The sequence below is a fragment of the Dendropsophus ebraccatus genome, chromosome 1 (assembly GCF_027789765.1).
Source record: "Dendropsophus ebraccatus isolate aDenEbr1 chromosome 1, aDenEbr1.pat, whole genome shotgun sequence".
NCBI classification, from domain to species: Eukaryota; Metazoa; Chordata; class Amphibia; order Anura; family Hylidae; genus Dendropsophus; species Dendropsophus ebraccatus.
Genome location: NC_091454.1, coordinates 3340172 through 3362516, shown reverse-complemented (window position 1 = coordinate 3362516; position 22345 = coordinate 3340172). Strand labels below are relative to the sequence as shown.

General features: G+C 50.6%; 1 protein-coding gene across 5 annotated transcripts in view; it reads left to right on the top strand.

Moving 5' to 3' along the window:
* The window catches only part of SOX5 (SRY-box transcription factor 5), a 269761-nt gene that overhangs the window by 223338 nt on the left and 24078 nt on the right, over positions 1-22345 (top strand). For all 5 annotated transcript variants that reach the window (XM_069963898.1, XM_069963910.1, XM_069963904.1 and 2 more), the window contains 2 exons: positions 11066-11209; positions 16515-16689. In XM_069963898.1, the coding sequence (XP_069819999.1) occupies positions 11066-11209; positions 16515-16689 (319 nt within the window). The remainder of the gene's footprint in view (positions 1-11065; positions 11210-16514; positions 16690-22345) is intronic.

The window sequence follows — 22345 nt, the reverse complement described above, 5'->3', positions numbered from 1 at the left end:
TTGAGCCGGCAGTGATGGATTCTTCTATCTGGACGAAAAGCCAGCGAATCAGCGCCAAATCCCCGACTATTAATGAGGCAGAAGCGCCAGAGAGGACATCCTAACAATTATAGCATTATTACACTCCGGAATCTACTCACTCACTGCCGGCTGCCAGCAAACAGGCGCATGTAGCAGAGCCCAGATTGTTACATAGGACTGCACCACCTGGGCTCTGCTTTGCAGTGCTGTAATATTGGTGACCTCGGCGTGTGCTCCTTCTGCCTCCCCTATGCAGGGACCTGAGGAGGTCACTTAGAGGGGTCTTCCATCATATGGAGAGGCAGATGCTGCAGCATATTGTGGTAGATTAGAGCGCAGGGGGGAGGGGGAGCTAATGGGAAGATCAGTTCTGCTGCACAGAAAGCCGCTGGACCCCTCATCCCTGCACAGCCAGATGTAGCAGAGCTGAGGGGTTAATCCAAGGCTAGAAAAAGTGCCCCTCCTGTCCTCAGGCTGTGTCTAGTACTACAACGCCCCTACTGTCCTCAGGCTGTGTCTAGTACTACAGCGCCCCTCCTGTTCTCAGGCTGTGTGCAGTATTACAGCACCCCTTCCTGTCCTCAGGCTGTGTCTAGTACTACAGCGCTCCTTCCTGTCCTCGGGCTGTGTGCAGTATTACAGCACCCCTTCCTGTCCTCAGGGTGTGTCTAATACTACTACGCCCCTACTGTCCTCAGGCTGTGTCTAGTACTACAGTGCCCCTCCTGTCCTCGGGCTGTGTGCAGTATTACAGCGCCCCTTCCTGTCCTCAGGCTGTTCCTAGTACTATAGCGCCCCTCCTGTCCTCAGGCTGTGTCCAGTATTACAGCGCCCCTGTTCCTAGTACTATAGCGCCCCTCCTGTCCTCGGGCTGTGTGCAGTATTACAGCGCCCCTTCCTGTCCTCAGGCTGTTCCTAGTACTATAGCACCCCTCCTGTCCTCGGGCTGTGTGCAGTATTACAGCGCCCCTTCCTGTCCTCAGGCTGTGTCTAGTACTACAGCGCCCCTCCTGTCCTCGGGCTGTGTGCAGTATTACAGCGCCCCTTCCTGTCCTCAGGCTGTTCCTAGTACTATAGCACCCCTCCTGTCCTCAGGCTGTGTCCAGTATTACAGCGCCCCTCCTGTCCTCAGGCTGTGTCCAGTATTACAGCGCCCCTCCTGTCCTCAGGCTGTGTCCAGTTTTACTGCGCCCCTCCTGTCCTCAGGCTGTGTCCAGTATTACAGCGCCCTTCCTGTCCTCCGGCTGTGTCCAGTATTACAACGCCCCTACTGTCCTCAGGCTGTGTCCAGTATTACAGCGCCCCTATTGTCCTCAGGCTGTGTCCCATACAACAGCGCTCCTACTGTCCTCAGGCTGTGTCCCATACAACAGCGCTCCTACTGTCCTCAGGCTGTGCCCCATACTACAGCACCCCCTCCTGTCCTTGGGCTGTGTCCAGTATTACAGCGGCCCCTCCTGTCCTTAGGCTGTGTCTAGTACTACAACGCCCCTACTGTCCTTAGGCTGTTCGTAGCACTACAACGCCCCTCCTGTCCTCAGGCTGTTCCTAGTACTATAGCGCCCCTCCTGTCCTCGGGCTGTGTGCAGTATTACAGCGCCCCTCCTGTCCTCAGGCTGTTCCTAGTACTATAGCGCCCCTCCTGTCCTCAGGCTGTGTCCAGTTTTACTGCGCCCCTCCTGTCCTCCGGCTGTGTCCAGTTTTACTGCGCCCCTCCTGTCCTCAGGCTGTGTCCAGTATTACAGCGCCCTTCCTGTCCTCCGGCTGTGTCCAGTATTACAGCGCCCCTATTGTCCTCAGGCTGTGTCCAGTATTACAGCGCCCCTATTGTCCTCAGGCTGTGTCCCATACAACAGCGCTCCTACTGTCCTCAGGCTGTGTCCGGTATTACAGCGCCCTTCCTGTCCTCCGGCTGTGTCCAGTATTACAGCGCCCTTTCTGTCCTCAGGCTGTGTCCAGTATTACAACGCCCCTCCTGTCCTCAGGCTGTGTCCAGTATTACAGCGCCCCTATTGTCCTCAGGCTGTGTCCCATACTACAGCGCCTCCTCCTGTCCTCAGGCTGTGCCCCATACTACAGCACCCCCTCCTGTCCTCAGGCTGTGTCCAGTATTACAGCGCCCTTCCTGTCCTCAGGCTGTGTCCAGTATTACAGCACCCCCTCCTGTCCTTGGGCTGTGTCCAGTATTACAGCGCCCCTCCTGTCCTCAGGCTGTTCCTAGTACTATAGCACCCCTCCTGTCCTCAGGCTGTGTCCAGTATTACAGCGCCCTTCCCGTCCTCTGGCTGTGTCCAGTATTACAACCCCCCTCCTGTCCTCAGGCTGTGTCCAGTATTACAGCGCCCCTATTGTCCTCAGGCTGTGTCCAGTATTACAGCGCCCTTCCTGTCCTCAGGCTGTGTCCAGTATTACAGCGCCCTTCCTGTCCTCAGGCTGTGTCCAGTATTACAGCGGCCCTATTGTCCTCAGGCTGTGTCCAGTATTACAGCGCCCCTCCTGTCCTCAGGCTGTGTCCAGTATTACAGCGCCCTTCCTGTCCTCCGGCTGTGTCCAGTATTACAGCACCCCCTCCTGTCCTTGGGCTGTGTCCAGTATTACAGCGCCCTTCCTGTCCTCCGGCTGTGTCCAGTATTACAACGCCCCTCCTGTCCTCAGGCTGTGTCCAGTATTACAGCGCCCCTATTGTCCTCAGGCTGTGTCCAGTATTACAGCGCCCCTCCTGTCCTCAGGCTGTGTCCAGTATTACAGCGCCCTTCCTGTCCTCAGGCTGTGTCCAGTATTACAGCGGCCCCTCCTGTCCTCAGGCTGTGTCCAGTATTACAGCGCCCCTATTGTCCTCAGGCTGTGCCCCATACTACAGCACCCCCTCCTGTCCTTGGGCTGTGTCCAGTATTACAGCGCCCTTCCTGTCCTCAGGCTGTGTCCAGTATTACAGCGCCCCTCCTGTCCTCAGGCTGTGTCCAGTATTACAGCGCCCTTCCTGTCCTCCGGCTGTGTCCAGTATTACAGCGCCCCTATTGTCCTAACGCAGTGTCCCATACTACAGCGCCTCCTCCTGTCCTCAGGCTGTGTGCAGTATAAGGCTGGGTTCACACACAGTATATTTCAGGCAGTATTTGGTCCTCATGTCAGGTCCTCATAGCAACCAAAACCAGGAGTGGGTTGAAAACACAGAAAGGCTCTGTTCACACAATGTTGAAATTGAGTGGATGGCCACCATATAACAGTAAATAACGCCCATTATTTCAATACAACAGCCGTTGTTTTAAAGGGGTTGTCCGGCGATAAAAAATTATTCACAGAATAACACACATTACAAAGTTATACAACTTTGTAATGTATGTTATGTCTGTGAATGGCCCCCTTCCCCGTGTCCCACCACCCCCACCCGTGTACCCGGAAGTGTAGTGCATTATACATACCTGATCCGTGCCGACACGCGTCCGCCATCTTGTGCCAAACGTCATCTTCTGCTCAGCCGCGATTGGCTGAGAATAACTGTGCTCGGCCAATCACGGCTCAGCGGCTGATGACGTTTGGCACAAGATGGCGGACGCGTTTCAGCACGGATCAGGTATGTATAATGCACTACACTTCCGGGTACACGGGTGGGGGTGGGGGTTCACGGGGAAGGGGGCCATTCACAGACATAACATACATTACAAAGTTGTATAACTTTGTAATGTGTGTTATTCTGTGAATAATTTTTTACCGCCGCACTACCCCTTTAATTACAGCATTGTGTGAACAGAGCCTTTCTGTGTTTTTACTCCACACCTGGTTTTGGTTGCTATGAGGACCTGACATGAGGACCAAATATTGCCTGAAATATACTGTGTGTGAACCCAGCCTTACAGTGCCCCTCCTGTCTTCAGGCTGTGTGTGGAATAACAGCGCCCCCTCCTGTCCTCAGGCTGTGTGTGGTATTACAGCGCCCCCTCCTATCCTTAGGCTGTGTGTGGTATTACAGCGCACCCTCCTGTCCTCAGGCTGTGTGTGGTATTACAGCTCCCCTCCTATCCTCAGGCATTGTCCAGTACTACAGCGCCCCCTCCTGTCTTCAGGCTGTGGGCGGTATTACAGCGCACCCTCCTATCCTCAGGCTGTGTGTGGTATTACAGCGCACCCTCCTATCCTCAGGCTGTGTGTGGTATTATAGCGCCCCTCCTATCCTCAGGCTGTGTGCGGTATTACAGCGCGCCTCCTGTCCTCAGGATGTATGTGGTTACACTGCAGTCACAGCAGCCCATATGTTGAGCCCTCCAGTATTATTTGAGAGCTGGTCAGAGAGTTGTCGCGGGTCTTTACATAAAGCGGTCACTGGTGCAGCTGTGTTTAGTTAGTATTAAGGAGCCAGCACAGCGCTGACGAGAAACGTGCCGGAGTCAGAGAGTAAACATGAGCTCATCCACCGCTGCCGCCACGCTATAGGTGTGAGGCCAAGTGTCCTGCTCCCATTTATTACATGGTAGGGAAAACAGAAAAGAATCCTGAAAGTGACTTGAGAGCAAGAGAGCGTCGCTATGAGATCTCCACCTATCACCACATGGAGTAAGAGCGTCGCTATGAGATCTCCTCCTATCACCACATGGAGTAAGAGTGCCACTATGAGATCTCCACCTATGACCACATGGACAAGAGCGCCACTCTGAGATCTCCACCTATCACCACATGGATAAGAATACCACTATGAGATCTCCACCTATCACCACATGGATAAGAGCGCCACTATGAGGTCTCCACCTTTCACCACATGGAGTAAGAGTGCCACTATGAGATCTTCACCTATCACCACATGGAATAAGAGCGCCAGTATGAGGTCTCCACCTTTCACCACATGGAGTAAGAGCACCACTATGAGATCTCCACCTATCACCACATGGAATAAGAGCGCCACTATGAGATCTCCCCCTATCACCACATGGAATAAGAGCGCCACTATGAGGTCTCCACCTTTCACCACATGGAGTAAGAGTACCACTATGAGATCTCCACCTATCACCACATGGATAAGAGCCCCACTGTGAGATCTCCACCTATCACCACATGGATAAGAGCGCCACTATGAGGTCTCCACCTATCACTACATGGAGTAAGAGCCCCACTATGAGATCTCCACCTATCACCACATGGATAAGAGCCCCACTATGAGATCTCCACCTATCACCACATGGAGTAAGAGCGCCACTATGAGATCTCCACCTTTCACCACATGGATAAGAGCCCCACTATGAGATCTCCACCTATCGCCACATGGATAAGAGCCCCACTATGAGATCTCCACCTATCACCACATGGAATAAGAGCCCCACTATGAGATCTCCACCTATCGCCACATGGAATAAGAGCGCCACTATGAGATCTCCCCCTATCACCACATGGATAAGAGCCCCACTATGAGATCTCCACCTATCACCACATGGAGTAAGAGCGCCACTATGAGGTCTCCACCTTTCACCACATGGAGTAAGAGTACCACTATGAGATCTTCACCTATCACCACATGGATAAGAGCCCCACTGTGAGATCTCCACCTATCACCACATGGATAAGAGCCCCACTGTGAGATCTCCACCTATCACCACATGGATAAGAGCGCCACTATGAGGTCTCCACCTATCACTACATGGAGTAAGAGCCCCACTATGAGATCTCCACCTATCACCACATGGATAAGAGCCCCACTATGAGATCTCCACCTATCACCACATGGATAAGAGCCCCACTATGAGATCTCCACCTATCACCATGTGGAAAAGAGTACCACTATGAGATCTCCACCTATCACTACATGGAGTAAGAGCCCCACTATGAGGTCTCCACCTATCACCACATGGATAAGAGCCCCACTATGAGATCTCCACCTTTCACCACATGGATAAGAGCCCCACTATGAGATCTCCACCTATCGCCACATGGATAAGAGCCCCACTATGAGATCTCCACCTATCACCACATGGATAAGAGCCCCACTATGAGATCTCCACCTATCACCACATGGATAAGAGCCCCACGATGAGATCTCCACCTATCACCACATGGATAAGAGCGCCACTATGAGATCTCCACCTATCACCATGTGGAAAAGAGTACCACTATGAGATCTCCACCTATCACCACATGGAAAAAGAGCGCCACTATGAGTTCTCTACGCAGATAACAGGGCCACTATGAGGTCTCACCAATTCACCACACGAATAAAAGCGCCATTATGAGATCTTCCAAAACATCAGATAAGACACAGTAACCGGCACAGCAATACACCTCTCTTTTCCCTTAGACTGTCTCTCACTGGCATGTGAGAAACCCACGTGTGCAGGTTGTTGAGGGCTATTAACTTCTAGTGGTGTGCTCAGTTTTAGAAGTTTTCAAAGAGTCCATAGAAGCTTTATTACACAGAGAGTAAATTGCGGCACTTACTATTGTAGTATTAAAAATAGTGCTTTTATTCACGAGTATCCATGTCGATACCAGGGTAGAGCTGCATGGTACACGCCAGGATCACAGCAATCCACCTTTCACCAAACATGTAAGAGCGCCAACTGTGAGGTCTCCACCATTCACCACAAGAATAAGAGCGCCACTCTGTGTGAAGCCACTGGTACTGCCGCTCAAAAACTACGAGGAGTCACAACCGGCGCTTAGGAACTATTATGAGTCACCGCCGCCACCACTCAGGAACTACAAGGAGTCACCACCGCCACTCAGGAACTACAAGGAGTCACCAACTCCACTGCTCAGGAACTACAAGAAGTCATCGCTGCCGCCACAACTCAGGAACTATGAGAAACTGAGCTGCAGCGGCAGTGACTCCTCATAGTTCCTGAGCGGTGGTGGTGGTGGTTACTCGTAGTTCCTGATCGGTGGTGGCGGTGACTCGTAGTTCCTGGGCGATGACAGCGGTGGTGACTCCTTGTAGTTCCTGAATCGTGGCAACTCCTCATAGTTCCTGAGCGGTGGGGACTCTTCGTAGTTCCTGAGCAGTGGAGGCGATAGTGGCTCCTCGTAGTTCCTGAGCTGTGGCAGTAGTGACGACTCGTTGTTCCTGAGCGGTGGCGGTAGTTCCTGAGCAGTGGTGACTCCTCGTAGTTCCTGAGTGATGGCAGTGGTGACTCCTTGTTGTTCCTGAGCGGTGGCTGTGGTGGTGACTACTTGTAGTTCCTAAACGGTGGTGACTTCTCGTAGTTCCTGAGCAGTGGTGGTGATGACTTGTTGTAGTTCCTGAGCGGTGGTGACTCCTTGTAGTTCCTGAGTGATGGTGACTCCTTGTAGTTCCTGAGCGGTGGTGACTCCTTGTAGTTCCTGAGCAGTGGTGGTGACTCCTTGTAGTTCCTGAGCAGTGGTGGTGACTCCTTGTAGTTCCTGAGCGGTGGTGACTCCTTGTAGTTCCTGAGTGGTGGTGACTCCTTGTAGTTCCTGAGCGGTGGTGACTCCTTGTAGTTCTTGAGTGGTGGTTCCAGGAGCGGTGGCGGCGGTGATGACTTTTATAGTTCCTGAGTGGTAGTGGCTCCTTATTGTTCTTGAGTGGTAGTTCCTGAGCTGTTGTGACTCCTTGTAGTTCCTGAGCTGTTGTGACTCCTCGTGGTTCCTGAGCGGTGGTGACTCCTTGTAGTTCCTGAGCGGTGGTGACTCCTCGTAGTTCCTGATCGCTGGTGACTCCTTGTAGTTTTTGAAAGAAGGTGACTCCTCGTTGTCCCTGAGCGGTGGCAGCAGTGACTCCTCATAGTTCCTAACCAGTGGTGACTCCTTGTAGTTCCTGAGCGGTGGTGGTGACTCCTCATAGTTCCTGAGCGGTGGTGGTTACTTCTCGTAGTTCCTGAGCGATGGTGACTTCTCGTCGTTCCTGAGCGGTGGCATCGGTGAATCCTCGATCCCGAGCCGTGGCAGGGGTGACTCCTTGTAGTTCCTGAGCGGTTGTGACTTCTGGTAGTTCCTGAGCGGTGGTGACTCCTCGTAGTTTCTGAGCGGTGGTGACTGCTAGTAGTTCCTGAGCGGTGGCAGCGGTGACTCCTCGTTCCTGAGCAGTGGTGACTCCTCGTAGTTCCTGAGCGGTGGCGGTGACTCCTCGTAGTTCCTGAGCGGTGGCGGTGACTCCTCGTAGTTCCTGAGCGGCGGTGGGGACTCCTTGTAGTTCCTGAGCGGCGGTGGTTACTTCTCGTAGTTCCTGAGCGATGGTGACTTCTCGTCGTTCCTGAGCGGTGGCATCGGTGAATCCTCGATCCTGAGCAGTGGTGACTCCTCGTAGTTCCTGAGCGGTGGCGGTGACTCCTCGTAGTTCCTGAGCGGTGGCGGTGACTCCTCGTAGTTCCTGAGCGGCGGTGGGGACTCCTTGTAGTTCCTGAGCGGTGGTGGTTACTTCTCGTAGTTCCTGAGCGATGGTGACTTCTCGTCGTTCCTGAGCGGTGGCATCGGTGAATCCTCGATCCTGAGCGGTGGCAGTGGTGACTCCTTGTAGTTCCTGAGCGGTTGTGACTTCTGGTAGTTCCTGAGCGGTGGTGACTCCTCGTAGTTTCTGAGCGGTGGTGACTGCTAGTAGTTCCTGAGCGGTGGCAGCGGTGACTCCTCGTTCCTGAGCAGTGGTGACTCCTCGTAGTTCCTGAGCGGTGGCGGTGACTCCTCGTAGTTCCTGAGCGGTGGCGGTGACTCCTCGTAGTTCCTGAGCGGCGGTGGGGACTCCTTGTAGTTCCTGAGCGGCGGTGGGGACTCCTTGTAGTTCCTGAGCGGTGGTGGTGACTCCTCGTAGTTCCTGAGCGGTGGTGGTGACTCCTTGTAGTTCCTGAGCGGTGGTGACTCCTTGTAGTTCCTGAGCGGTGGTGGTGACTCCTTGTAGTTCCTGAGCGGTGGTGACTCCTCGTAGTTCCTGAGCAGTGGTGGTGACTCCTCGTAGTTCCTGAGCGGTGGCAGCGGTGACTCCTTGTAGTTCCTGAGCAGTGGTGACTCCTTGTAGTTCCTGAGCGGTTGTGACTCCTCGTAGTTCCTGAGCGGTGGCAGCGGTGACTCCTTGTAGTTCCTGAGCAGTGGTGACTCCTTGTAGTTCCTGAGCGGTGGCAGCGGTGACTCCTTGTAGTTCCTGAGCAGTGGTGACTCCTTGTAGTTCCTGAGCGGTTGTGACTCCTCGTAGTTCATGAGCGGTGGCAGCGGTGACTCCTTGTAGTTCCTGAGCAGTGGTGGTGACTCCTCGTAGTTCCTGAGCGGCGGTGGGGACTCCTTGTAGTTCCTGAGCGGCGCTGGTGACTCCTTGTAGTTCCTGAGCGGTGGTGGTGACTCCTTGTAGTTCCTGAGCGGTGGTGGTGACTCCTTGTAGTTCCTGAGCGGTGGTGACTCCTCGTAGTTCCTGAGCAGTGGTGACTCCTCGTAGTTCCTGAGCGGTTGTGACTCCTCGTAGTTCCTGAGCAGTGGTGACTCCTCGTAGTTCCTGAGCGGTTGTGACTCCTCGTAGTTCCTGAGCGGTGGCAGCGGTGACTCCTCGTAGTTCCTAAATGGTGGTGACTCCTCATAGTTCCTGACTGTGTTGATTCCTTGTAGTTCCTTGTAGTTCCTGAGCGGTTGCCGCAGTGACTCCTCGTAGCCATCTTTCAGAATTTGTGTCACCCCGCAGCAGACTTGGGGGCGCCCATCGCTCACTCAGTCAGTCTGATATTCAGTCACCACTTTTTCCCGCATGACGTCTTGAGGAGCAGCATGTCCCACATTTGTGTCGCGTCTTCTTGGCCCTCAACCAACCCGGCAACCAAGTACGCTGTGCCCGATTCAGCGGCGGCGGCCATGGCTGTCACTTTGGATTAGACGCCTCCTCGCCTTCCTGAACTGCCGCTCTCAGGGAACATTTGGTCTCTCATCTTCACCGTCATCGTCCTCTGGCCGCAACGTCTCGGCTCTGTGAGTGTCGCGGTGGAGGGGCCTGACCACGAGGCATAGGGGGACGGCCATGGGTTCAGCCCGGTCCATGAGGCGCCCCATACTTAACGTGTTTATGTATTCTGAGGGAAGTGGTACTGTGCAGTCTTCATATATACAGGATATGGACAGATAATGAGAAGTGGTACTGTGAAGTGTACATACATATAACAACAGGTACTGAGAAGTTATACTGTGCAGTGTACATACATATAACAACAGGTACTGAGAAGTTATACTGTGCAGTGTACATACATATAACAACAGGTACTGAGAAGTTATACTGTGCAGGGTACATACATATAACAACAGGTACTGAGAAGTTATACTGTGCAGTGTACATACATATAACAGCACGTACTGATAAGTTATACTTTGCAGTGTACATAAATGCATGATGAGGACAGATAATGAGAAGTTATACTGTGCAGTGTACGTACATATAACAGCAGATACTGAGAAGTTATACTGTGCAGTGTACATACATACAACAGCATGTACTGAAAAGTTATACTGTGCAGCGTACATACATATAACAGCATGTACTGAGAAGTTATACTGTGCAGTGTACATAAATGCATGATGAGGACAGATAATGAGAAGTGGTACTCTGCAGTGTACGTACATATAACAGCAGGTACTGAGAAGTTATACTGTGCAGTGTACATACATACAACAGCATGTACTGAGAAGTTATACTGTGCAGTGTACATAAATGCATGATGAGGACAGATAATGAGAAGTGGTACTCTGCAGTGTACGTACATATAACAGCAGGTACTGAGAAGTTATACTGTGCAGTGTACATACATATAACAGCATGTACTGAGAAGTTATACTGTGCCGTGTACAAACATATAAGGACAGAAACTGAGAAGTTATACACTGTGCAGTGTACAAACATAACGGCAGGTACTGATAAGTTATACTGTGCAGTGTAGGTACATATAATGACAGATACTGAGAAGTGGTACTGTGCGGTTTCTTTTGCTGGGTCTTGTAGTGAGACACGGTACAGTATCTAACCTCCCATGTGGCCGTTGTCACTCCCTCTGGTGAGTCCGGAGACGCGGAGGTGACAGCTCCTGCCATGCGTGATGTCACTGAAGTGGTGCCGCCGCTCACCTGTCTCTCTGTGTCTCCACAGCAACTGTACGCGGCGCAGCTGGCGGCCATGCAGGTGTCTCCGGGGAACAAGATGCCAGGGATGCCGCAGGGGAACCTCGCTGCCCTCTCCCCCACAAGTCTGAACACAGAGAAGAGTACGAGCAGCCCGCCGCCCAAATCCAAGGTACGTGCCGCCATTACAGGGGGGACAGAAGGATGGGGAACCTCCGGCTCTCCAGCTAATGCTAAACTACTCATGATGGGAGTTGTAGTTTAGCAATTGCTAGAGGATAAGGAACACTGCTGTCCATGGTTTCATTCACTGACTACAAGAAGACACCTGAAAATGATGAGTGGAATATTGCAAAACCACAACTCCCATCATGCCCTGATAAAATTTTTCCAAAACTTATGTAACTTTTTTTCAGGTGTGGCAAAACCTCAATTCCCATCATGCCCCAGCAGCCTAATGCTTTGGTCACATGTGGGAGAGATGCCCCTCTAGCTGATTCCATTCACTGACTGCAGTAAATGGGTCCCCCGATCCTGCAGTCTCTCCCCCACTGCTTAGCCACGGCCTGGAAGGGGTTAACAGAAGTGACTGTGTGTTCAGTGATGCAGCAGAGCTCGGCACATCAGTCACATTTGCAATTTGCAAGGAAAAAAAGGACAAGAAAAGAAAGAAACCTGTGAAAAGGTCTGCGGAGTAGCAGAGCGCGCGGAGTAAGCCCTGCTGTGTTCAATCTGCTGTGTGCCGGTAGGAGACTGTGAGCGGGAGCGGGAGAGGAGCAGATAATACCTGGAAATGATAGACGAGCGCTGACCCCGGAGTGCAGCCTGGAAATCCTCTGCATTGATTCCTCTCGCATTCCCCGCTGCGCCATCCGCCACAGTTCACTTGTAATAAAAGAACAAGATTGTGTCCTAATGGCGGCAGTGGCGCCTGACAGACACGGCACTCCGACCTGCGGCCACTCCTCCCCTCCCGTAACCACCATCCTGATAAAAAGTCTGTGCCAAGTGTTATGCACCCGCTGCACTGCAACCTGCTCTTCCTGCAAAACTGCAACCCGCTTCACCTGCAAAACTGCAACCAGTTTCACCTACCACAACCCGCTTAACCTACCGCAAACCTCTCCACCTTCAAAACCGCAAACCACTTCACCTACCGCAACCCTCTCCACCTTCAAAACCGCAACCCACCCAACCTGCTTCACCTGGTCAACCTGCAAAAAGGCAACCCGCTTTTGCTTCTGTCCCTGTGTATCCGCTTCAGTCCCTGTGTATCCCCTTTTACTCCCTGTATCCACTTCTGTCCCCGTGTATCTGCTTCTGTCCCTATGTATCTGCTTCTGGCCCTGTGTATCCACTTCTGGCCCTTTGTATCCCCTTTCTCCCCGTGTATCCGCTTATGTTACAGTGTATCCACTTCTGGCCCCGTGTATCCGATTCTGTCCCAGTGTTTCCGCTTCTCTCCCAGTGCATCCCCTTTGACCCCATGTATCCGCTTCTGGACCCGTGTATCTGCTTCTATCCCAGTGTATCCACTTCTGTCCCCATGTATCTGCTTTGTCCCCGTGTATCCACTTCTGGCCCTTTGTATCCCCTTTCTCCCCGTGTATCCGCTTATGTTACAGTGTATCCACTTCTGGCCCCGTGTATCTGCTTCTGTCCCAGTGTATCCGCTTCTGTCCCAGTGCATCCCCTTTGACCCCATGTATCCGCTTCTGGACCCGTGTATCTGCTTCTATCCCAGTGTATCCACTTCTGTCCCCATGTATCTGCTTTGTCCCCATGTATCCACTTCTGGCCACGTGTATCCATTTCAGGCCCTGTGTATCTGCTTTGTCCGTGTATCCGCTTCTGTCACCGTGTATCTGCTTCTCTCCCTGTGTATCTGCTTCTCTCCCTGTGTATCTGCTTCTCTCCCTGTGTATCTGCTTCTCTCCCTGTGTATCTGCTTCTATCCCGTGTATCCGCTTCTGGCCACGTGTATCCACTTCTGGCCACGTGTATCCACTTCTGGCCACGTGTATCCACTTCTGGCCACGTGTATCCACTTCTGTCCCCATGTATCCACTTCTGTCCCCATGTATCAGCTTCTGGCCACATGTATCCCCTTCTGGCCCCATGTATCCACTTCTTGCCCCATGTATCCGCTTCTGTCCCTGTGTATCCCCTTTTCCCTTTGTATCTGCTTTTTCCCCGTGTATCTGCTTTGTCCCTGTCTATCTGCTTTGTCCCCGTGTACCTGCTTTGTCCCCGTGTACCTGCTTTGTCCCCGTGTATCTGCTTTGTACCCATGTATTTGCTTCGTCTCTGAGTATTTGCTTTGTCCCCGTGTATCTGCTTTGTCCCTGTGTATCTGCTTTGTCCCCGTGTATCTGCTTTGTCCCCATGTATTTGCTTCGTCTCTGAGTATTTGCTTTGTCCCCCTGTATCTGCTTTGTCCCCCTGTATCTGCTTTGTCCCCCTGTATCTGCTTTGTCCCCCTGTATTTGCTTTGTCCCCGTGTATCTGCTTTGTCCGCGTGTATCTGCTTTGTCCCTGTGTATCTGCTTTGTCCCTGTATACTTGCTTTTTCCACCGTGTATCTGCTTTGTCCCCGTGTATCTGCTTTGTCCCCGTGTGTCTGCTTTGTCCCCATGTATTTGCTTTGTGTCTGAGTATTTGCTTTATACCTGTGTATCTGCTTTGTCCCTGTGTATCTGCTTTGTCCCCGTGTATCTGCTTTGTCCCCCTGTGTCTGCTTTGTCCCCGTGTCTGCTTTGTCTTAGTGTGTTTGCTTTGTCCCTGTGTATCTGCTTTGTCCCAGTGTGTCTGCTTCGTCTCTGTGTATCTGCTTTGTCCCCGTGTATCTGTTTTGTCCCCGTGTATCTGCTTTGTCCCCGTGTATCTGCTTTGTCCCCCTGTATCTGCTTTGTCCCCGTGTATCTGCTTTGTCCCCCTGTGTCTGCTTTGTCCCCCTGTGTCTGCTTTGTCATAGTGTGTTTGCTTTGTCCCCGTGTATCTGCTTTGTCCCCGTGTATCTGCTTTGTCCCCCTGTGTCTGCTTTGTCCCCCTGTGTCTGCTTTGTCATAGTGTGTTTGCTTTGTCCCCGTGTATCTGCTTTGTCCCCGTGTATCTGCTTTGTCCCCGTGTATCTGCTTTGTCCCCCTGTGTCTGCTTTGTCCCCCTGTGTCTGCTTTGTCCCAGTGTGTCTGCTTTGTCCCCCGTGTATCTGCTTTGTCCCCCTGTATCTGCTTTGTCACCCTGTATCTGCTTTGACCCTGTGTATCCGCTTTGTCCATGTGTATCTCCTCCTGGTTGTGACCCCGGGGACCTTTGTGTCCAGTGATTAGCGGTGGCCGAGGATTGATAGGCGCCTTCCTCCCAGACATGTCCTGGCAGACGTTAGCTGTCTCCTCTGCTCCATCATGGCTGTAGGAAGTTTCCTGACATGGGGCAAACGTTGTGATGGATGAGGCTGGGGGTCACAGTGGACGCGGTGCTGAATTCATCGCCCTCAGTCAGGACAGAAAGTCCCCCCCCGCACGACATCTCAGTCCCGGAGCCCTGACTGCTGCTGGCAGCTGACGGACACGTGCTTAGCTGCATTTAATCCTAACGTCTGTTTCATGCCGCAGAGCGTCGTGTCCTGTCACCGAGGATGAATCTGAGTGGATTGTAATGGAGGCCGTCGCAGTATGTAGGCCAAATGTCACCTATGGCTGCAGATCATCGCACTGACACCGCCATACCTGAGACGCTAGCCATTAGCATCATCATCTCATAGAGATGTATATACAGCTTATAATAGTGCCGGAGCGCTATAATAACTATGTCTCTTAGAGATGGACATACAACTTATAATAGTGCTGGAGCGTTGTAATAACTATGTCTCTTAGAGCTGTATATACAGCTTATAATAGTGCCGGAGCGTTATAATAACTATGTCTCATAGAGATCGATATACAGCTTATAATAGTGCCGGAGCGTTATAATAACTATGTCTCATAGAGATCGATATACAGCTTATAATAGTGCGGGAGCATTATAACTATGTCTCATAGAGATGTATATACAGCTTATTATAGTGCCGGAGCGTTATAATAACTATGTCTCTTAGAGATGGATATACAGCTTATAATAGTGCCGGAGCGTTATAATAACTATGTCTCTTAGAGATGGATATACAGCTTATAATAGTGCCGAAGCGTTATAATAACTATGTCTCTTAGAGATGGATATACAGCTTATAATAGTGCCGGAGCGTTATAACTATGTCTCATAGAGATGTATATACAGCTTATTATAGTGCCGGAGCGTTATAATAACTATGTCTCTTAGAGATGGATATACAGCTTATAATAGTGCCGAAGCGTTATAATAACTATGTCTCTTAGAGATGTATATACAGCTTATAATAGTGCCGAAGCGTTATAATAACTATGTCTCTTAGAGATGTATATACAGCTTATAATAGTGCCAAAGCGTTATAATAACTATGTCTCTTAGAGATGGATATACAGCTTATAATAGTGCCGGAGTGTTATAACTATGTCTCATAGAGATGTATATACAGCTTATAATAGTGCCGGAGCGTAATAACAATGTCTCATAGAAAATACAGCTTATAATAGTGCCGGAGCGTTATAATAACTATGTCTGATAGAGATGGATATACAGCTTATAATAGTGTCGGAGCATTTTAATAACTGTATACGTTCATCCTGCTTAGTGACACAAGAGCTCACAGTCTAATAGCTGGACATCTGGTCAGGGATCCGGCCATAGTCTCTGTGTGAGAAGAGACTATAATCTCCGATGATTGGGGGTGACCCAGCCGCTGATCGCAGGAGACGCCATGACATCTGACATTGGATTTAATCCTCGTGAATATTCTGTCCCTGCGTCCTTCATGAGCGCGGAGAGCGATCGACCCTCACGCTGCCGCTGCCGTGCTCTTCCTCTATGTGACTGGCCATCACTTTGTATTAGAGCCGCGTCCCCCCCCCCCCCCTGGCCCTGCTGCAAGGTTAGACCCTCCTTGGGCGCGGTAACCCTCCCTCCGCCATGTTTAGCGCCCATAAGATGCCAGCACCTTCTCTATATCTACTATTGTCAGTCCTCACTGCAGCTCCAGCATGATGTCATACATTGTCACCTGGGGTCACATGATATTTGAGTACAGGGGGCACACTGCCCTTGTATTGGAAGGGGGGGGGGCGTCAGTGGCACTTTGTGGGGGTCATATGATGATGTATATTTGGGTATGGGCGGCACACTGCCCCTGTGGGGGAGTTAACATTTTGTAGAGGTCACATGATGATGTATATTTCGGTACGGGGGGCACTCTGCTCGTGTGTGTGTGGGGGGTATATATAATGATGTATATTTGGGTACGGGGGCACACTGCCCGTGTGTGGTGGTGGGGGGGGGGGGTCGCATGATGGTCTGTAGTATTGGGGGATCACCACTCACCAACTTTCTCATTGTGTCTCCCACAGGATGACGTGGCGGCACAGCCGCTGAACCTCTCCGCCAAACCCAAGACATCAGACAGTAAATCTCCGGTGTCGCCCACCTCCCCGCACATCCCCTCCTCCAGGATAAGCAGCGGCTCACACAAACCGTCCATCTCCTCCACGCTCACCAGCCCGCCCGTCAGAGTCAACTCTATAGGTGAGTGCCTGTGCTGCCCCTCATGATGGCGGACTTCTGCTCCGCTTACCATGTGACCTTACTATAGTAGTGCGTAATTGTCAGAGATCCCTGGACATCCCCTTTAAATCTCATCCAGTTTCCTCATTTGCTGTTTTCCCAAAACAAGACAAGATGGCGCGCTTTGCTCTGTAACGTTATTTTTTATGCAAACAAGGAAAATTTAGTAAGTGTCGCCGGCTGAAGCTGAAGCAGGTGTCACCGCAGACCCCGCCGACCGGACGGCAGATTACACCCCGAAACATGTATTATATCATAGTGTATATACAGATCAGTGCCCCGCCCCTGCTGTATTATATCATAGTGTATGTACAGATCAGTGCCCCGCCCCTGCTGTATTATATCATAGTGTATGTACAGATCAGTGCCCCGCCCCTGCTGTATTATATCATAGTGTATGTACAGATCAGTGCCCCGCCCCTGCTGTATTATATCATAGTGTATCTACAGATCAGTGCCCCTCCCTGCTGTATGTCATAGTGTAGATACAGATCAGTGCCCCTCCCTGCTGTATGTCATAGTGTAGATACAGATCAGTGCCCCGCCCCTGCTGTATATCATAGTGTGTATACAGATCAGTGCCCCGCCCCTGCTGTATATCATAGTGTATATACAGATCAGTGCCCCGCCCCGCTGTATATCATAGTGTATATAAAGATCACTGCCCCACCCTGCTGTATATCAGTGTATGTACAGATCAGTGCCCCGCCCCCGCTGTATTATATCATAGTGTATGTACAGATCAGTGCCCCGCCCCTGCTGTATATCATAGTGTATGTACAGATCAGTGCCCCGCCCCTGCTGTATTATATCATAGTGTATATACAGATCAGTGCCCCGCCCCCGCTGTATATCATAGTGTATGTACAGATCAGTGCCCCGCCCCTGCTGTATTATATCATAGTGTATGTACAGATCAGTGCCCCACCCCGCTGTATATCAGTGTATGTACAGATCAGTGCCCCGCCCCCGCTGTATTATATCATAGTGTATGTACAGATCAGTGCCCCACCCCGCTGTATATCAGTGTATGTACAGATCAGTGCCCCGCCCCCGCTGTATTATATCATAGTGTATGTACAGATCAGTGCCCCACCCCCGCTGTATATCATAGTGTATGTAAAGATCAGTTCCCCCGCCCCTGCTGTATTTTGTCATAGTGTATGTACAGGTCAGTGCCCCGCCCCCGCTGTATATCATAGTGTATGTACAGATCAGTGCCCCGCCCTGCTGTATATCATAGTGTATGTACAGATCAGTGCCCCGCCCTGCTGTATATCATAGTGTATATACAGATCAGTGCCCCGCCCCGCTGTATATCATAGTGTATGTACAGATCAGTGCCCCGCCCCTGCTGTATATCATAGTGTATATACAGATCAGTGCCCCGCTGTATATCATAGTGTATGTACAGATCAGTGCCCCGCCCCGCTGTATATCATAGTGTATATACAGATCAGTGTATCGCCCCCGCTGTATTATATCATAGTGTATGTACAGATCAGTGCCCCGCCCCCGCTGTATTATATCATAGTGTATATACAGATCAGTGCCCCGCCCCCGCTGTATTATATCATAGTGTATATACAGATCAGTGCCCCGCCTCTACTGTATATCATAGTGTATGTACAGATCAGTGCCCCGCCCCCGCTGTATTATATCATAGTGTATGTACAGATCAGTGCCCCGCCCCCTCTGTATTATATCATAGTGTATATACAGATCAGTGCATCGCCCCCGCTGTATATCATAGTGTATGTACAGATCAGTGACTTGCCCCCGCTGTATTATATCATAGTGTATATACAGATCAGTGGCTCGCCCCCGCTGTATTATATCATAGTGTATGTACAGATCAGTGCCCAGCCCCCGCTGTATATCATAGTGTATGTACAGATCAGTGATAAGCCCCCGCTGTATATCATAGTGTATATACAGATCAGTGCCCCCCCCCCACTGTATATCATAGTGTATGTACAGATCCGTGCCCCGCCCCCGCTGTATATCATAGTGTATGTACAGATCAGTGCCCCGCCCCCGCTGTATTATATCATAGTGTATATACAGATCAGTTCCCCGCCCCGCTGTATATCATAGTGTATGTACAGATCAGTGCCCAGCCCCTGCTGTATATCATAGTGTATATACAGATCAGTTCCCCGCCCCGCTGTATATCATAGTGTATATACAGATCAGTGCCCCGCCCCCGCTGTATTATATCATAGTGTATATACAGATCAGTTCCCCGCCCCGCTGTATATCATAGTGCAGTGCTTCTCAATTCCAGTCCGGAGGCCTCACCAACAGGTCATGTTTTGAGGATTTCCTCAGTATTTAACAGGTGATCTAATTATTTTCAGTGCATCAGGTATTAGCTCAGGTGTTCTTCGTATGGGAAATCCTCAAAACATGACCTGTTGGTGAGGCCTCCGGACTGGAATTGAGAAGCACTGTCATAGTGTATCTACAGATCAGTGCCCCGCTGTATATCATAGTGTATGTACAGATCAGTGCCCCGCCCCTGCTGTATATCATAGTGTATGTACAGATCAGTGCCCCGCCCCTGCTGTATATCATAGTGTATCTACAGATCATTGCCCCGCCCCGCTGTATATCATAGTGTATGTACAGATCAGTGCCCCGCCCCCGCTGTATTATATCATAGTGTATGTACAGATCAGTGCCCCGCCCCCACTGTATTATATTATAGTGTATGTACAGATTAGTGCCCCGCCCCGCTGTGTATCATAGTGTATGTACAGATCAGTGCCCCGCCCCTGCTGTATTATATTATAGTGTATCTACAGATTAGTGCCCCGCCCCGCTGTGTATCATAGTGTATGTACAGATCAGTGCCCCGCCCCGCTGTATATCATAGTGTATGTACAGATCAGTGCCCCGCCCCGCTGTATATCATAGTGTATGTACAGATCAGTGCCCCGCCCCCGCTGTATTATATTATAGTGTTTGTACAGATCAGTGCCCCGCCCCCGCTGTATTATATCATAGTGTATGTACAGATCAGTGCCCCGCCCAAGGCTGTATTGTATCATAGTGTATGTACAGATCTGTGCCCCGTCCCCGCTGTATATCATAGTGTATATACAGATCAGTGCCCCGCCCCTGCTGTATTATATCATAGTGTATCTACAGATCAGTGCCCCGCTGTATATCATAGTGTATGTACAGATCAGTGCCCCGCCCCTGCTGTATATCATAGTGTATCTACAGATCATTGCCCCGCCCCGCTGTATATCATAGTGTATGTACAGATCAGTGCCCCGCCCCTGCTGTATATCATAGTGTATCTACAGATCATTGCCCCGCCCCGCTGTATATCATAGTGTATGTACAGATCAGTGCCCCGCCCCCGCTGTATTATATCATAGTGTATGTACAGATCAGTGCCCCGCCCCCGCTGTATTATATCATAGTGTATGTACAGATCAGTGCCCCGTCCCCGCTGTATATCATAGTGTATATACAGATCAGTGCCCCGCCCCTGCTGTATTATATCATAGTGTATCTACAGATCAGTGCCCCGCTGTATATCATAGTGTATGTACAGATCAGTGCCCCGCCCCTGCTGTATATCATAGTGTATCTACAGATCATTGCCCCGCCCCGCTGTATATCATAGTGTATGTACAGATCAGTGCCCCGCCCCCGCTGTATTATATCATAGTGTATGTACAGATCAGTGCCCCGCCCCCGCTGTATTATATCATAGTGTATGTACAGATCAGTGCCCCGTCCCCGCTGTATATCATAGTGTATGTACAGATCAGTGCCCCGCCCCTGCTGTATATCATAGTGTATCTACAGATCATTGCCCCGCCCCGCTGTATATCATAGTGTATGTACAGATCAGTGCCCCGCCCCTGCTGTATATCATAGTGTATATACAGATCAGTGCCCCGCTGTATATCAGTGTATGTACAGATCAGTGCCCCGCCCCGCTGTATATCATAGTGTATGTACAGATCTGTGCCCCGCCCCTGCTGTATATCATAGTGTATATACAGATCAGTGCCCCAACCCCGCTGTATATCATAGTGTATATACAGATCAGTGCCCCGCCCCTGCTGTATATCATAGTGTATGTACAGATCAGTGCCCCGCCCCTGCTGTATATTATAGTGTATATACAGATCAGTGCCCCGCCCCCGCTGTATTATATCACAGTGTATATACAGATCAGTGCCCAGCCCCCGCTGTATATCATAGTGTATGTACAGATCAGTGCCCCGCCCTGCTGTATATCATAGTGTATGTACAGATCAGTGCCTTGCCCCTGCTGTATTATATCAAAGTGTATATACAGATCAGTGCCCCGCCCCTGCTGTATTATATCATAGTGTATGTACAGATCAGTGTCCCGCCCCTGCTGTATTATATCATAGTGTATGTACAGATCAGTGCCCCGCCCCTGCTGTATTATATCATAGTGTATGTACAGATCAGTGCCCCGCCCCTGCTGTATTATATCATAGTGTATGTACAGATCAGTGCCCCGCCCCTGCTGTGTATCATAGTGTATATACAGATCAGTGCCCCGCTGTATATCATAGTGTATGTACAGATCAGTGCCCCGCCCCTGCTGTATATCATAGTGTATGTACAGATCAGTGCCCCGCCCCTGCTGTATATTAGAGTGTATATACAGATCAGTGCCCCGCTGTATATCATAGTGTATGTACAGATCAGTGCCCCGCCCCTGCTGTATATTAGAGTGTATATACAGATCAGTGCCCCGCTGTATATCATAGTGTATGTACAGATCAGTGCCCCGCCCCTGCTGTATATCATAGTGTATGTACAGATCAGTGCCTTGCCCCTGCTGTATTATATCAAAGTGTATATACAGATCAGTGCCCCGCCCCTGCTGTATTATATCATAGTGTATGTACAGATCAGTGCCCCGCCCCTGCTGTATTATATCATAGTGTATGTACAGATCAGTGCCTTGCCCCTGCTGTATTATATCATAGTGTATGTACAGATCAGTGCCTCGCCCCTGCTGTATTATATCATAGTGTATGTACAGATCAGTGCCCCGCCCCTGCTGTATATCATAGTGTATCTACAGATCAGTGCCCCGCCCGCTGTATATCATAGTGTATGTACAGAACTGTGCCCCGCCCCCGCTGTATATCATAGTGTATATACAGATCAGTGCCCCGCTGTATATCATAGTGTATGTACAGATCAGTGTCCCGCCCCTGTTGTATATCATAGTGTATGTACAGATCAGTGCCCCGCCCCCGCTGTATTATATTATAGTGTATATACAGATCAGTGCCTTGCCCCTGCTGTATTATATCATAGTGTATATACAGATCAGTGCCCCGCCCCCGCTGTATTATATCATAGTGTATTTACAGATCAGTGCCCCGCCCCTGCTGTATATCATAGTGTATATACATATCAGTGCCCCACCCCGCTGTATATCAGTGTATATACAGATCAGTGCCCCGCCCCTGCTGTATATCATAGTGTATATACAGATCCGTGGCCCGCCCCGCTGTATATCATAGTGTATGTACAGATCAGTGCCCCGCCCCCGCTGTATTGTATCATAGTGTATATACATATCAGTGCCCCGCCCCCGCTGTAT